The 16,026-nt window shown below is 33.7% G+C and overlaps 1 protein-coding gene across 14 annotated transcripts in view; it reads right to left on the bottom strand.

Moving 5' to 3' along the window:
• The window catches only part of LOC106868430 (tudor domain-containing protein 5), an 89,986-nt gene that overhangs the window by 7,111 nt on the left and 66,849 nt on the right, over positions 1–16,026 (bottom strand). For 7 of the 14 annotated variants that reach the window (XM_089360644.1, XM_089360641.1, XM_014913685.3 and 4 more), the window contains 10 exons: positions 13,576–13,753; positions 12,979–13,058; positions 11,491–11,717; positions 9,664–9,778; positions 8,684–8,763; positions 7,010–7,078; positions 6,210–6,312; positions 3,602–3,921; positions 2,961–3,106; positions 531–649 (listed from right to left, as the gene is read on the bottom strand). In XM_089360644.1, coding sequence (XP_089216770.1) covers positions 531–649; positions 2,961–3,106; positions 3,602–3,921; positions 6,210–6,312; positions 7,010–7,078; positions 8,684–8,763; positions 9,664–9,778; positions 11,491–11,717; positions 12,979–13,058; positions 13,576–13,753 — 1,437 coding nt within the window. The remainder of the gene's footprint in view (positions 1–530; positions 650–2,960; positions 3,107–3,601; positions 3,922–6,209; positions 6,313–7,009; positions 7,079–8,683; positions 8,764–9,663; positions 9,779–11,490; positions 11,718–12,978; positions 13,059–13,575; positions 13,754–16,026) is intronic. The other 7 variants (XM_089360647.1, XM_089360638.1, XM_089360632.1 and 4 more) reach the window with 2 other exon arrangements.

Raw genomic sequence — 16,026 nt, forward strand, 5'->3', positions numbered from 1 at the left:
AATATCTGAACTGTTTCCAGCTGATGATAACATTCATGGCAATTAAAGGCATTACTTTTTCTCAATAGAAACAATGGTATCAAGAAGTTTCAGCTAAAAAGAAATGCATATACTGTATTCGATGGCTTATAAGATGCACTATTTTCTTTAAAAGTCTCAAAAAATTCACTCTGGGTCCTATATATGAAATCAGGTCTATATCACCTGCTTGAATGCACTAAAATCTTTTTTCCTAAATATGTGCTGTTGAAATTGGGGTACATCTAATATGTTTGTGCATCTTTCATGCCATCAAATACTGTAGTATGTAAAATACAATAAAACAAATATTCAGAATTCCATTGAATCTATTTGTATAGAAAAGGAATAAAAATAGTAAACATGGTTAAATGCATTATGTTCATGGCCTAATGAAATTTGAGAGGCTCCAAAGAAATTTAATGCCTTGCCTTTCTAAACAACTTTACTATAAAAGTAGAGCTAATGATGAACATAATATCAAAATAATGTTAAAAAGAATTCATGTTTACCGGAGACGAACTGGGTGAACGAGATGTTGATCGTGTATCTCTTGGAGAAAGACCCAGACTACTTGATGGGGAGCCACTGTGGTTAGACTGGCTTTGGTGGTATGGTGAATGGGATCTTCCTGCAAATAGTAATGATTTTTAACATTGGCACAGGGCCACACATTTTGGGAAAAAGAGTTGTAGTCAGTATATTTGGGCCTCCAGTCCATGAATGGTACTTATTTTTATCAACCCTGCATGGATTTTTAACACAGGATGAACCAAACTAAACACCACAAGGTAATTAGTCTAGCTTATCATTAAATTTTTTACTCTACAAATAATATGAGTTTTAAATAAGGACACAAGGTCAAAAATGTGGTAGGGAGGCAACTGAGCTGATTTACTCAAATTCAAATATATGACTAGAACTTCTTTACTTTATCCCAGAGAGATGAAAGGAAAGGTCAACTTCGGCAAGATGTGAGCTCACAACGTGATAGGACATAGGTAAAGACTAAGAGAGTAAAATCTAGCACTATGTTTCTGCTGACCCAAAATATAATTGATTGAATTAGCCATAACATCTTACTGGTAGGATGAAAGGTAAATTCAACTCAAAGATTTGAACTTGAAAGTGAAATATCAATAAAAACTATAAGGAACCTCAACATTGCTATCTACATAATTTGTTGTTGTTGAACCCTAGGTCAGCCCTGATCAAGGAAATCTATGAGCAAAAATGTTCTAGTAGTGACAATTCAATTAATTTCAGGCAGTGAATCTAAGACCTATTATCCTTTTCTTATAAAGATGATATGAAGGAAATTTGGCAGCTATTATGAGCTAAGAAACAACCATATTGAGGCTTTTTCATCAGCCCCACTAAACCTATCGTTAAATTGTTTTGTAAAATGATGGTTATAGGTATGAATGTAAATCTACAACCCAAAGACAAAGGTTGTAGGCTTTATTGGGTTTCTGTAGATATTTTCTTTCTCAGTATCTTTAAATGAGGCAGTCATGCCAAGCTGACAGATATTCCAGATGTTCACAAATGTACATGACAAGTTCCTTATCAAGTTTTTCTTTTCCTTACATGATACTTGTTAGATCTATGCCTGCTGGAGCCAAATGGAGTTTCATTGGGGCTGATTTTCTATGGCCAGATACCCTTCCTGCTGCCTCAATTGTCTCTAAGCAAGGTAACATTGTCCCATGGTCAGACATGGTTTTTGCAGAATAATGGAAATGAATGACACTGCTTGTATGAAAGTGATACTCATTTACAACAGACATGCTAAGTCAAAATAAAGAGATACAAACATACATATATATACTGATTGCTCCACCTTTACAGATGATTGCTATCTCCTTGTACTTCCTCATTGCCAATGGAGCTTCTATCCATAACCTCACAGATGACTATTCAGAACTGCATAGTTTGAAGTATAGGCGACAGATGAAATTAACTTACTGTGTGCTTCCAACAGGTTAGGTCAGCGCATGTCATCACTCTTCCATTACTAGAGAACGTTCAGTAGATGGACTTCTTAACCACATAGCTATGCCTGTGCTTCTAAGTTATGAGAGGTCAAAAAGTTTGATCCATAGACAATTTTAAAATTCTATGACCCCTTAAGATATCAACAACTTCTTGTTAATTAAGATTGAAATGATTTGTAATAAATGAAAACTGTGTCAAGCATTAACAGCAATGGAAATTATTAAGTGAATTAATGTTGTTTGGTACCAGGTCAATTACAATTGAGTTGATTTATGACATTCAGTATTCCGGCCATGACCATCTTGTTTCTTTTTTTCAAACGTTATTATCTAATGTGTTCTTTCTTTTAACCCTTTAGCATTTAAACTGACTGTACCTGGCTAAAATATTCTACTCGTTTTATCTTCTAACTAGCCAAATCAGGCCTCTTACACATACATCACAATGTCATTCTAAAAATAAGCAATCACATCATCGAAATCTCAAAGTCACAAGGTAATGCATAATTAGAGTAAAACAATGTGAATAAATAAGCATAACAGTTAATAGAATAATCTGTATGCTAAACATTTAAATAAAGATAGTGAAAAATAAATTGAAGATTTGTAGCAACTAATTTTAGTAGATCATGTATTCACGTGGACGTTCCCTCATTAGTTTATTGGTGATACATTTTTAATTACTAGTTGAAACCATTTCATTTCATACATTCCATATTCATGCATTTCTTGAGAGAAATGCATGAATACCACAATACACTTCTGACCTTAAGATTCATAAAACAATAAAAATTTAAAAAGTATGACATTGCAGTTTCAAGACAATAAAAGAATTCAAAAAGAAAAAAAAAAAAAAGCCCCCAAAACAGCAATGTAAATAAGAAAAATGAAAATGTGTTTGCAGAAGAATAATGACTAGTACAGGAAGATAGAGAAGAGAGTTACCAGGTGGGTCACGGTTTTCAACAGTGGGACTGAGTTTAATTAGTAGTTCATTCAACTTCTGCAATTTATCTTCAACATCTTCTAATTCTTTTACACAGTTTTCATAATCACTGGGATCTTTCATTAATCTGTTTAAAATTCGTTGTCTGAAAAGGAAATAAAGGAAGAGAACCACTTAGGTTTTATATTTATACATACATATATACATATATATATAGCAATAAGAAAATGGAGGGGAATAGGTGGTATTCATCAACTTGCAGACATTGTATTGTGTCAATTTACTTGTTTATTTGTTTACTAAAAGAACAATAACAATATTGGATATATATATATATATATATATATATATATATATATATATATATATATATGACATATATACAAACTTATGTATATATACACATATTTATACACACACGCATACATAATTTTGTATTGTGATTTTGTACTTTGATTATTTACTTACAACCAAAAAGGTTAGCTCTAAGAAAGGCATCTGGCTGTGAAACTATACCCCAAATGACATTTGTCTAACCCATGCTAGCATGGAAAAAAGATGTAAAATGAATGATATATATATATATAATAAATTTATCAGGGGAAAAATTCTACTTGGGCATATAGGAAAAAAGGTTTACCTTTGCTTATGGAAAATAGTCAAATTGTAATTGATGGTCTTCATGTCTTCTCCTGAAGCACTGGAATGCCGCAGCCAAGGTACAGCCTCGAGAGAGCCAGCTTTAAATTTGATTTCTTGGGAAGGAGAGCTCCATTGTGACCGAAGACTAGGAGGGGAAGCAGACTTACTCAAATTCAATTGTCCCTTATTTTTGACGGAGAGATGCTGGACTTGATTTGAGAGTTTATTTGTAGGGATGGAGACAGGTGAAGTACATTTTACCATATTAAGAGTTGAGCTATCAGACACTTTTTTGAGAGAACTCCTTGCACTGTTATTCTACAATAAATTAAGATAAAAATATTAAACCTATGTTAAATAGTAGAAGCAAAGATACTGAATTGAAAATCACATTTATTATATATTGCAATTTGTCAACAAGTAATGTTTGTTATAAATTTCCACAGAACAACTACTGGTTCACAACCTTTCTGATGATGAGAGTAACAAGGGAATATTGTAAGTTGGTGCAGAACAAATATTGCAAAAGATTGTTTCAAAAACAATTTTTCAGTTTTCCCACTAAAAGATACACATGTACATATACAAATATATTTTTACCTAAGTTGAGAGCTACAGGAATAACTCCAGGGCTTAGAGTTCCGTACAAAAAAAAAATATATACAGGGTTTGGACAAAATAATGGAAACACCTAGCATCAAAATTTTGAAATATCTATAAAACTGTCAAAAGCTTATTTTTGTTTTTTGATTTATTATTAGTGTTGCTTAATATGTTTTGCTAAACTTGCTGTTTCTTTTCAGATATCATCAGAAAAAGGTAATTAAAATTCATTAAAATGACAGATCTATTAGACTTTCAAAGAGGTCAAATTGTTGGTGCTCGTATGGCAGGTGCTAGCCTAATGGAAACAGCTGAAATGTTTGATGTATCAAGAAGTGCTGTCTCTAAAGTAATGACAGCCTTGAAGAAAGAGGGAAAAACCTCCTCGTCGAAACAAAATTCTGGAAGGAAACCAAAACTTTCACATAGGGGCCGTCGGACTCTTATGCAAATTGTTAGAAAGGATCACAAAAGTACAGCTCCCAAAATTACTGCAGAGCTTAATGACCATCTCGGGAACCCAGTTTCCACAAAAACTGTTCGCCGGGAGCTGCACAAAGCCAGAATTCACAGGAGGGCTGCAATCAGAAAATCACTCCTTTCAAAAAGAAATGTTGCAAAGCATTTAGAGTGGAGTAAAAACGTACACAATTGGTCCCTAGAGCAGTGGAAGAATGTTATTTTCTCGGATGAGTCATCCTTTACCTTAATTATGACCACAGGCCGAGTATATGTGTGGAGACAGCCAAAAGAAGCATTTGACGCAGACTGTCTTCTTCCACCTGTTAAACATGGAGAAGGATTTGTGATGATCAGGAGGGGGGGGGCTATATCTTGGAAATCCACCTGCCCAATGGTTTCCCTTCATGGCAGATTTATTAGTCAAGACTAAGCATTTTGTCTGATCAAATTCATCCTATGGTTGCTGAACTTTTTCCGGAGGGAGAGGCAATCTTTCAGGATGATAATGCACCAATTCACACAGCTAAAGTTGTTGCTGAATGGCATGAGGAACATTCTAGTGAAGTTGAACATCTTAGCTGGCCACCACAGTCCCCAGATCTCAATATTATTGAACATTTATGGTGCATTTTAGAAAAATAAGTAAGGAATCAATATCCCCCCCCCCCCCCCCCATCATCACTGCAAAAACTGGAGACTGCTTTAGCTGAAGAATGGACAAAAATTCCTTTGGAAACAATTCAAACTTTGTACAAGTCCATAGCTCATAGAATTCAAGCTGTAATTACTGTCAAAGGCAGTCCTACCCCATTTTAAAATAAATTTGCTTGAAATTTTAAGGTTTTGCCATTCTTTTGTCCAACCCCTGCATGTGTGTGTGTGTGTGTTTGTGTATGTATGTTCAGTCTTAGTGTCACCTACAAATTAACTATATTAGTCATAACTTTTTCCTTCAGCATTACCAAGAAAGATTTAAGTATTTATTAACCTCCTTCTAATGTTATCTGAATATTAAAAGTGTAAATCTTTGCTACTAATTTTTGTGTTTAAAATAATTAAACAAGTTCAAAACCGTAAGTTCAAGACTTCAAACATCTTTATAACTGTATCTCATTGCTTACTTTTATCTAAACAGTACATCGAGAACATGTGTTCAACATCAAATTGTTAGTCACTTTAACTAGACCTGACTATATACAACTGTGCAAAATAATTACAACATTAGCACACACAATAAACCAACCTGATAGATGCAGCTGACAGATGTTGACTGCATATGTTTACATATTAATAATAGAATACTATAAATATAACAGACAATTTTAAAGAGAATTAGGTTAATTTAGGCAGTACAAGCTGCAGCATTTGCTTTATAAGACAATTTCCTCATTAGAAAAAAATATCAACAGTAAATAAATAGATTGTATTTAATTTAAAATTTCTCACAGTAAACAAAATTACTATTTTGAAATCTTAACTTATGTCACCAGTCAGAAATAAAAGCAAATGATGAACACTTAGTTGACTAATTGGTTACCTACTTTCCAAAAATTATCATCGGGCTCAAACTCTTGGATTGCTTTGTTAACAGCTGCTTTTAACTCAGCAGAAGGATGACAAAAAGTTTCTAAAACCAGAGGGACACTGAAAGAAATAAAGAAATCAACAACATATTTAACATAATAAAGAACTTACTGATAGGGTACCATGCAAGATTACACAACTTTTAAAGAAGTAAATCTAAATTTTTGCAAAGATTGACAAATTTCTTTATCTGTGACCAATAAATTAGATTATGTACTGAGTGTTTGTGTATTTTTAGAACCATCTAATTAAACCTTTCAAAGCTGAAAATTCTTAATTAACAACTAACCAGGATTATCTGACAATTCAAAGAAATGCTTTCATTTCAAATGACTCTTGCAAATTTTGTCAGGATTTTAAAATCTATTCTATTTTATTCTTTAATTTTGTTGTAAGCTAAAAATAATAGCACACACACCCTTGCATACAAACATAATCGGATGTTTCAATGTCGTGAGATCTATGTTAGTTGTTGGAGATACAAGAAGGTATATTCAAGTTTAATATAAGTAGCAGGAAAAACTTTTGCAACTCAGCAATTAAGATAATTGTAAAAAAATAAAAATAATTAATCTGATGTCTGCTTCCAATCATTCTTTCTGATTAAAATATCTAACACATTTTTTTCTTTTTTCTGTAACAAAAAGAAATGTCTTTATGTGTTAACTAATAAATATTTCCAAGTCCTTAAAATAATCCCTCCTTACAAATAGAAAAACAGCAGCTGTAAAGTTTTAGTCATTGAAATAATACTTACTCTTCAAGCCGGAACAAAGTCAACCAATCTTTATGGTCATCTCCAGATTTCAAACCACTAAAGTTAATACTAAAAGAATAACAAAAGCAGCTCAATAAGTTATTGTCAAAGAAGGAATTTTTTTAATCCTATTTTTGAATAATCTATAATTTAACAATAGATTTGGATTAATTTCAGAAAAAGAGAAGGGAATAATAGGTAAAATATTTGTAATAAAATATCAACAACAAATTCTTTTATGTAGAGTGTTCCTGGCTGGTTAAAAATTATAAATGAAAATAGTGTGAATTTATGGCTACATGATTGAAAAGTTCAATTCCCAACCACATGGTTCTGGATTCAGTCCCACTGCACAGCACTTTGGGCAAGTATCTTCTACCAAGCCTTGTGAGTGGAACTGTTAAAGAAAAACTGAATGACTTCAGTAATTGCAGCATTTGTTGCTGTAATATTATTTATTGTTGCTGCTCTTGCAGTTGTATCTGCTGTTGTTGCTGTTTTTGCAACTCAAGCAAACCTGCCAACAAATTTCCATACTTTTATAATTTTTTCATAAAATTCACATAAGAAAAACTTTGAGTTTGTTCACATCTCATGAGTTGTTAATTCCTCGTGAGTTGTTTACACCCTCGTCAAGCTTATTAATTCCTCATGAGTTGTTTAAATCCTTGTTGAGTTTATTAATTCCCTGAGAGTTGTTTAAACCCTTGTCAAGTTTATGAAATCCTTGTCACCATTCTTAACATGTTGGATTGTTATAACACCCACTTTGGTATAAAGTATACTTAGTAAAACCAGTAAAGATACGACTATCTCTGACCACCTGCTACATATCCTGGTACTTCACGTACTTCTCTATACTTATAGTGACTAGGTTATTCCATTCGTCACATGGGAGAGGTGTACCATTATTACTAATTCCCTACAACAGTCACACAAGAAACACTATATTTCAGTTGAATAGACCAAAACAGGCTGTTTTGCTCCAGACCATTCCCAACTGAGCCAGTCTATTATCAAAGGTGTTTCAACCACAACCAACCTATCTTTTCTTCAGGCATAGTCATAGAGGACTAAATTATTAAGCATATCCTTCCTTTCGTAAAATAGTAGGGTGTAATTTAACAGAGATTCAGTTACAGGTCAAGCTAATGTATAGAGTTTCTTGTTGGCAAGTACCAACAAAACTATTTACAAAACAAATTAGATGACGATGATATTAATTCTATTGTAATTTTATGAAATATTTTCTTAAATTTACAGTTGCAGGCATGGCTGTATGGTAAGAAGGTTGCTTCCCAACCACATGGCAGATGATTTGGTAGACAGAAACCGAAAGAAGCTTGTCGTGTGTGTGTGTGTGTGTGTGTGTGTGTCTTGTGTTTGTCTTGACAACTGGTGTTAGTGTGTTTACATCCCTGTAATTTAGCAGTTCTGCAAAAGAGATCGACAGAATCAGTACCAAGCTAAGGAAAAAAAGTACTAGGGTCGATTCGTTTGACTAAAAATTCTTCAAGGCAGTACCAAAACATGGCCACAGCCTAATGACTGAAACAAGACAAAATTACACTAGAACACAATAATTACTAAATTAGAAGAAAATTTAATGAATTTTGACGTCAGTCAAAAGAAAAAAATTATGATGATATATATATCATATAGTGGATTACTCACTTTTCTAGTTCCTTAAACAATTCTTCGTAATCTTCTTGACAGATTATAACTTTTGAGATTCCAAGATTTACACGTCTAAGCTGGAAATGAAAAATAAAGAATTAGTTATCTCCAGAATTATAGACTTGTAATCTATCTTTCCAAACATGTAGCTAAAGATCAACTGATTTGTTAAACTAGAAAAAAAGTCAGAGAAAGAGAGAACAAAAGTAATAAAAAGTATTTAATATTAATATAGGTGCAAACATGGTGGTGTGGATGTAGAGTTGGTCTTGAGTTCTATCTTACTGTGCAGCACTTGGACAATTGTCTTCTACTGAAATGACAAAATACCAGGCAGCCCTAATTACTAGTTTTGTCTGCATACAGTTGTAGAAGCAAAGACAGGGAAATATTTCACTAATGCTAGATATGAAAAACTATCAACAACGAGGAGCTCAGAGGAAGAGTAGATCAATACCCAGTGTCCATCACCATCTACAAGTGCCTACTGAGTTGGCTGGGACATGTAGGACTCCTGACAAACACACTCACCAACCAAGTACTTAAGTTAAACCTTTAGAGGCAACGGTGCAAGGGACATCCGAAAATGAACTGGCACCAGATGATCAACAGGCGCCTTCAGCTGGTAAATCTATGATGGAATGATGTACCGAGGGGGACTGTTGACCAATCCTACTTGAGTATTTTGACTTCCCCATGCATCATCTGGTGCAGGAGTACTTCGGTCTAAGTAAGTCAGATATGAAGTTGCAAATTTGTCAAAGGACTTGAGTTGGATTTAGTCTAACCAGAGACAATACAGAGAAACAGGGCATAATGATAGAATCCCCCTTCACTGAAGAACAGTCCAAACCACAAATCACCTGCTGGTTTGCTCATTATTAGATTTCCCTGACCGTTTTGGATGTCATGAGAAATAACACAAAGAATGTACAAAATTGTATAAAAAAAAAAGAGGAAAGATTTGATATAAATACCATTGTTCGTATAATGTCAATCTTCCAGAAGAAAGATGAAAGTTCACAGCTTGAGATACAGGCAGTTCCATTGAAATTGAAGAGGTGGATTGCAATTTCAGGAGTGAGTTCTATTCTAAAAATATGAAAAAGGTTAAATAATCACATTAACTTTCAAGATTAAGTCCAAACTAATCTATGATGAAAGGCATTCCAACCATAACCATTTCATCTTATTTTCAGGCATACTGTGTGCTACATTCATTGTGTTTTTTTTAAGATGGTAAGGTGCAGTTGAAAGTGAGTTGACTGCTATTTCTAGCCCTTGAATAGCCAGCCATGCATAGAGGCTCCAAAAGGAAACCAGTAAAATGTTTTTTTAAAATCCATGGAAAAATACAATAACAAACTAAAGGACAACAGAAAATTAATGCATGAAGTTGTTACTGAATGCAGAGGAATTGAAGTAAATGGTAGATAATAACAAAATAATGCAGGATTCATTGAAGATGTTATGCTGCAATTTCCCCCCCCCCCCCCAAAAAAAAACCCAGTCTAAATGCAGGCATGGTTAAGACTTTCACATTACAAATACATAGATTGAGGTTTAATCTCACTGCATGGTACATTCTTTTGTGACAACTAAAATCTTAAGAATGAAATTCCCCCCACCAGCTCCTACAGTGCTTTCATAATTTTTAACTCACCCACCCACTCACCCTCTCCAATCCCCAATCAACTTCACCATATACACCTCCCTGCAACTTGGGTATACAGCCCCTGCCCCCTTTTCATCACATCTTTATCATCTTCACTCTCTCCACCTGAGGTCGCTATGTTTCCTCCTCTAATGCAAGACGTTTTTTTTGTCCCTCAATACTACACCCCATTCAGCTGATGCGTCTTATGCAATTTACTTGGTGACCTCACTGCTGCTATGTAAAAAGCACCTAGTACACTCTGCAAAGTGGCTGGTGTCAAGAAGGGCATCTAGTCATAGAAACCTTGCCAAAACAGACAGCAGAGCTTGGTACAGTTTCCTGATTTACCAGTTCCTGTCAAACTGCCCAACTCATGCCAGCTTGAAAAATAGACGTTAAATGATGATGATGGTGATGAAGAAAGGCTGTGTTGCAGCCTTGTTTGAGGAACTTTTCCTGTTCTTAGGGTAGACTCAATCTGTTGTCCAGTTTAATGCTAACACCTGGCCCATAGGTACCTGCTATATAAATTCTGTTTCACTACATGCATTTGGGTCAGGTGTCTGGTCCTTTTCCCTTCCATCAGCCCCAGAAGCCCTAAAAAAAAACAGTCATGTTCAGAGCAGTTCCACTTATTGATTTATGTAAAAAAAAAAAACAAAGTTAGATCAGAATAGGAAGATTTGTAGTGGTTTTTTACACATGGGAAGTAAAAAAGTAACTGAGCATTCTCCATAGTAATAAAAGAAGCCAACACAAAATGGATGTCAACTAAGTTTGATCCTAAATCAATTAGTAGCCCTTACTTATCCTTAATTTAAAATATTCTGCTAAATCACACATCACCTTTGAAATATCATCATTGGTTAACATCCAAATTCCATGCTAGCACAGGCTGGATGGTTCAACAGGATCCAATGGATCTAAAGATTGCATCATGCTCTTGTGTCTGCTTTGGCATAGTTTTTATAGATATATACTTTTCCTAATGTCAACCACTTTACAACATGTACTTGGTGCTTTCTCCAAGCCACCAAGTAGTTTTCAAAATATGAACCCCAATGAAACAGCTTTATGTTAGGAGAGGACAGATAAAAGTATAAGAAATGGGACCAGTCAATAATAGAAAAATACATGATTTATTTACCTTTGAACAAATGGCTTTAAATTATTTCCTTGACTGATAGGGTATTCTTTTGAGATGTCTGAGGTATGTAGGTTGTTTGATAAGAAATTGCCAGGATTCATATTTACTTTGCATATAGAATTGGTAATTGGCATAGTAGAAATACTTGTAGGACGCACAACCACTTCACTTTTGGAACATTTGTTAACCGGAGGAGGTAATTTGTTGTCTGACTCTGTTCTTGAAGGCTGAAAGAAGATACACAAATGTATCTAAAATTTCTAATCCATAAGGAACTTAATAACTAACATTCTCATATATTAACAGAGCACCAGCATGGTCTTGGTTGAAGCGGTTAAAATAAACTGAGGAACTACATGAAAGACTACCCATGCAAAACCTCATTACTATAAAATATATTATCAGCAGTGAACTCAAATAATATTCACAAAGTAAATTAACTGATTTCAAGAATTCTCTATAGTTATTTTTAATGGAATAGAAGGCAGTGAGTATCGTTAGCATGCCAGGCAAAATGCTTAGCAACATTTTGTTCATCTTCAGGTTCCGAGTTCAACTTCTGCTGAGGTCGATTTTGCTTTTCATCCTTTCAGGGTCAATAAAATAAGCACTTATTGAGCACTGAGGTTGATGCAATTGACTTAACCTTCTCCAAACTTGCTGGCTTTGTGCCAAAATTTGAAACCATTATTTTAATGGAAATGTCCAAAAGGGGCTGTGCCACAGCCATTTGCCTGCCTTCCAGCACTGATAAGACTGATATGTTTGATGTTCTATTTGAACATCCTGTAAGTTCACATCTGCAGGTAAAACACAGGCAGGGAATGAATTCTAGAAAGTTGATGCTCTGGGTAGAAAAAATGTAGCAGTATGCCAAGTCTAGACCATGTGAGGATAAGACACATGGGTGGCATCTCGCCACTCCAGAGAAACAGAGACCAATTTTGTAGGAGTGGAAGTTGGTAGGAAATGAGACAGTGCATTAGCAGAGGTCGAGTGACAGTAATTACTGCTGGCTGTGTAGAATAAAGCAGAGGCGATGTGAGACCAGTGTATTAAGTGAGCCTTTACTGGAGCAATACAAAATACAACTCATCTGGGAGGTTAGATAAATCATTGCTATTTACTTGTGGCTTCTACCCTGAATACTAGTGTTTATAGCAGCCACAGGTGTCAGCAATATCCCAATGTAGATCTTACTTAAGCATTTTAGAGTGTTAGCAGCTCATTCCTCATCATTTAACATCTGTTTTCCATACTGGCATGGGTTAGACGGTTTGAGAGGAACTGACCAGGCTCCAATTGTCTGTTTTGGCATGGTTTCTACAGCTGAATGCCCTTCCTAACTCCAACCACTTTACAGTGTGTGTGCTGAGTACATTTTATGTGCCAATGGCATAGATGCAATTATGTGGCACTGATGTGAGACCAGTATCCAGCAAATAAAATCTCATTTAAAAGACTGACGGTGATAATTCTTTAACTCACTTCTTTATTGATCTTATCTTCACATGTGCCTGTGGCAAGAGATCCAGGATTAATATTGGTTGTTTCTGAATGCATCTTTCCTGGAAAATGTAGGAAGCATAAGGAAATTACAATACAATGCTGTACTACTGTATGTTAATGTGGGTGTACTTAATAAAATATAATGGAAATTTCTTCTCATTTCTGAAATATTTTCATTTTTAAACATTTGTAGTAATGCTACTGCTGAATTAGAAAGAAAGCACTGAGAGAAAAAAAAAAGAAAAAACAACTTAGTATACTGTCAAACATACTAAGAGCATTGGAATTTATGAGTTAGGTATGTTTGTACTTTATAACATTAGCAAGAATAGTTTTTTCCATACATTTAAATCTAAATTTATGCCACACCTAATGAGGAGAGGGAATTCAAATCAATTACATAAACAAATATTTTAATTTGATAAACATTAATTGAAAGTGGAACTGTTTTAGATTAGCCTTCTGTCATGTATTAAAATGATAAACAAGATGGGCTTTGTTTTTATGGATCAAAAGAAAAAAAAATTAGAAAATAAAAAGTAAAAAATTTTTAAATTGGAAATATGCCTTGTGTACCATTTACTTTGCAGTTTGAAGTTTTAATGTGTTCGATCTGTTGTTGTAATGTCATTGTAATGTCATATTGTTTTTGACTAGGACTGACAGATTGATCCAGAGAATCCTTGGTAATTTCAGAAAAAATATTTTCTTCAGAGATGCCAGAAATTTCAGGTTTTGGACAATTCTGAAATAACTAAAAAGGATTCAGTTTAGTTGCATTAAAGACAGAATATAAAACATAGCAGAAAGATTCAGTGAAATACCAAAATTATGCAAGTAAGTACATACATTAATAAGCAAACCAAGAAGAAATCAATAATACAAGAAAACATTTATAAAACATGAAAGACAACCTCAATAGCTGCAGTGGTCATGGGTAATGATTGCGATTGCAAGGAGCAAAAGATATTTTACAACGGGATATTTTCCCAAATGACAACTATTTCACTATGAAACATATGGTACATTATTTGCAGTAAGATTCAAACTTTTCATCTATGTACTTGTACTCTCTTCCCTCATGAGTTACTTTTTTTTTTATATAAAAGTTTATATCTAGAGAAACTGAATTTTAGCACAAAATGTTCTTTATTATTTAAAAAAAAAAAAAACTATATCAAAGCACTTATGCATAAATTATTACTGTTTGCACTTAAAAAAAAATGTACACAATTGTTTTTCATCTCTACCCTCAATTTTAATTATCTGATACTCTCCCTTCACATTCTTATGAAACTACCCCACAGACCAAATCCTCTCTTATGCTCACCTTTTTGTACCGTAAGTTTGCTCTGGCACTCCACCACTCCCATCTTTATCATCTTCGCAGTTACTATAACTCATCCTTATATAATGTGGGGTACCTTATCCATAACAAGATACCTGTACTTGTCATACTTAGCCTATCAGCACCTGGCATAAAGCCACCCGCTCCCATTTAGTCATGGTGGGGAATTTTTCCTTTCTTGTTCTTTTTGTCTTGCAATTTACTTAGCAACCTCACTAGTGCTGGTGGCACACACAGGTGCTCAAAAAGCACCCAGTACACATTTTAAGGCAATTGATGTTAGGAAGGGCATCCAGCTGTAGAAAACATACCAAAGCTGACACTGGAGCTCAACAGATCCCATCAAACCATCCACTCATACTAGCATGGAAAGCAGACATTAAATAATGAAAATAAGAAATTACTAGGAAAAAAAGGTGGGAGGAAATTATGCAACTCAAGTTAGCATGAAATACTTAAATATGTTACCATAATTTAAGAAGTTTACTGTATTCTTGTAAACAAATTTTAAATATCAGCTTTGAGACAGAACTCCATTCTCATGAAATTATATTTAACTACTTGTGTGAATTATTGATTCTGATTGTCTACAGTATTTACCAAACAATTATTTTAGTTCTCTGTTCTGTGAATTTAACATATTTCTTGACCTAAAGATTTACCACACAAATTATTGAGCTGTAAACATAGTATTCTGATTAAATCATTTTCATAATAATCTCTGATATCAAATAATATATTTGCACATCTTTGTGTATCCAACTTAACATGACGAAGTTTAGCACAAAAGACAACAACTACAGGTAAGATTCTAACTAATTGCACAGGAATGGTTAAACTATTGCTAATACAGGATTAGTTTACAAGAAGATAGTTTCAAGAACATGTAAAAAAAAAAAAATGCATTTCTTAACCAAAGATTATCTTTACTGGAGATTGAAATAATCCTCTAATACTATCTGGGAAGAAACATGCTATCACTAAAACATTATCCAATGAATAATAAATAAAAGTTTTAATTTTGTGGCGGAAGAAAATGGCTAGAAACAAAATTCTTTTTGTATATATTTGTAATAGTGAAGAATCCAAAATAAACAGAGATTTTTAAATAATTTACAATACAGAAACAAAAAATATATTAAAAAAGAAAACAGATAAGTAAAAAGATCATTCCATAAGTATTAAAGCTAAAATTGGATGCAGATACAAAGGACATAACTCACTGTGTATGTGTGTCCACAGAACATATGCATTTGAAACTATTTTCAAGCCTAGATTTAATCTTCAAAGAGAACCTAAATGATTTGATTTGATTATTGCAAATTAAGCTATTATGTAAAATAGTTATCAGTAAACTGTTAAACTTTGATAGTATTTGTTGAAGATGGAGATATTCTCTGAGAATAAATTACAATTGATAATTAAAAATAAAAATTCTGAATTATCACACAATCAATTCTGTATAAGACCCATGAACTGGAGAAGTAAAAATCAATCTGTATTCAGTTTTCATCAAATTTCATTTAACAGAATCACTGGATTGCACCTTCTTAAAGACTTTTAAAACATGCAAAATGTTGCATCTCAGCAACACATTAATTTGACCAATAAATGATGTGAAATCTCATCAACTGTTATTGGAGATTCAAATTCTTTTATCTAGGATGCTTTTCTATAAG

Source organism: Octopus bimaculoides, chromosome 1, assembly GCF_046866305.1.
Source record: "Octopus bimaculoides isolate indiv1 chromosome 1, ASM4686630v1, whole genome shotgun sequence".
Lineage (NCBI taxonomy): Eukaryota > Metazoa > Mollusca > Cephalopoda > Octopoda > Octopodidae > Octopus > Octopus bimaculoides.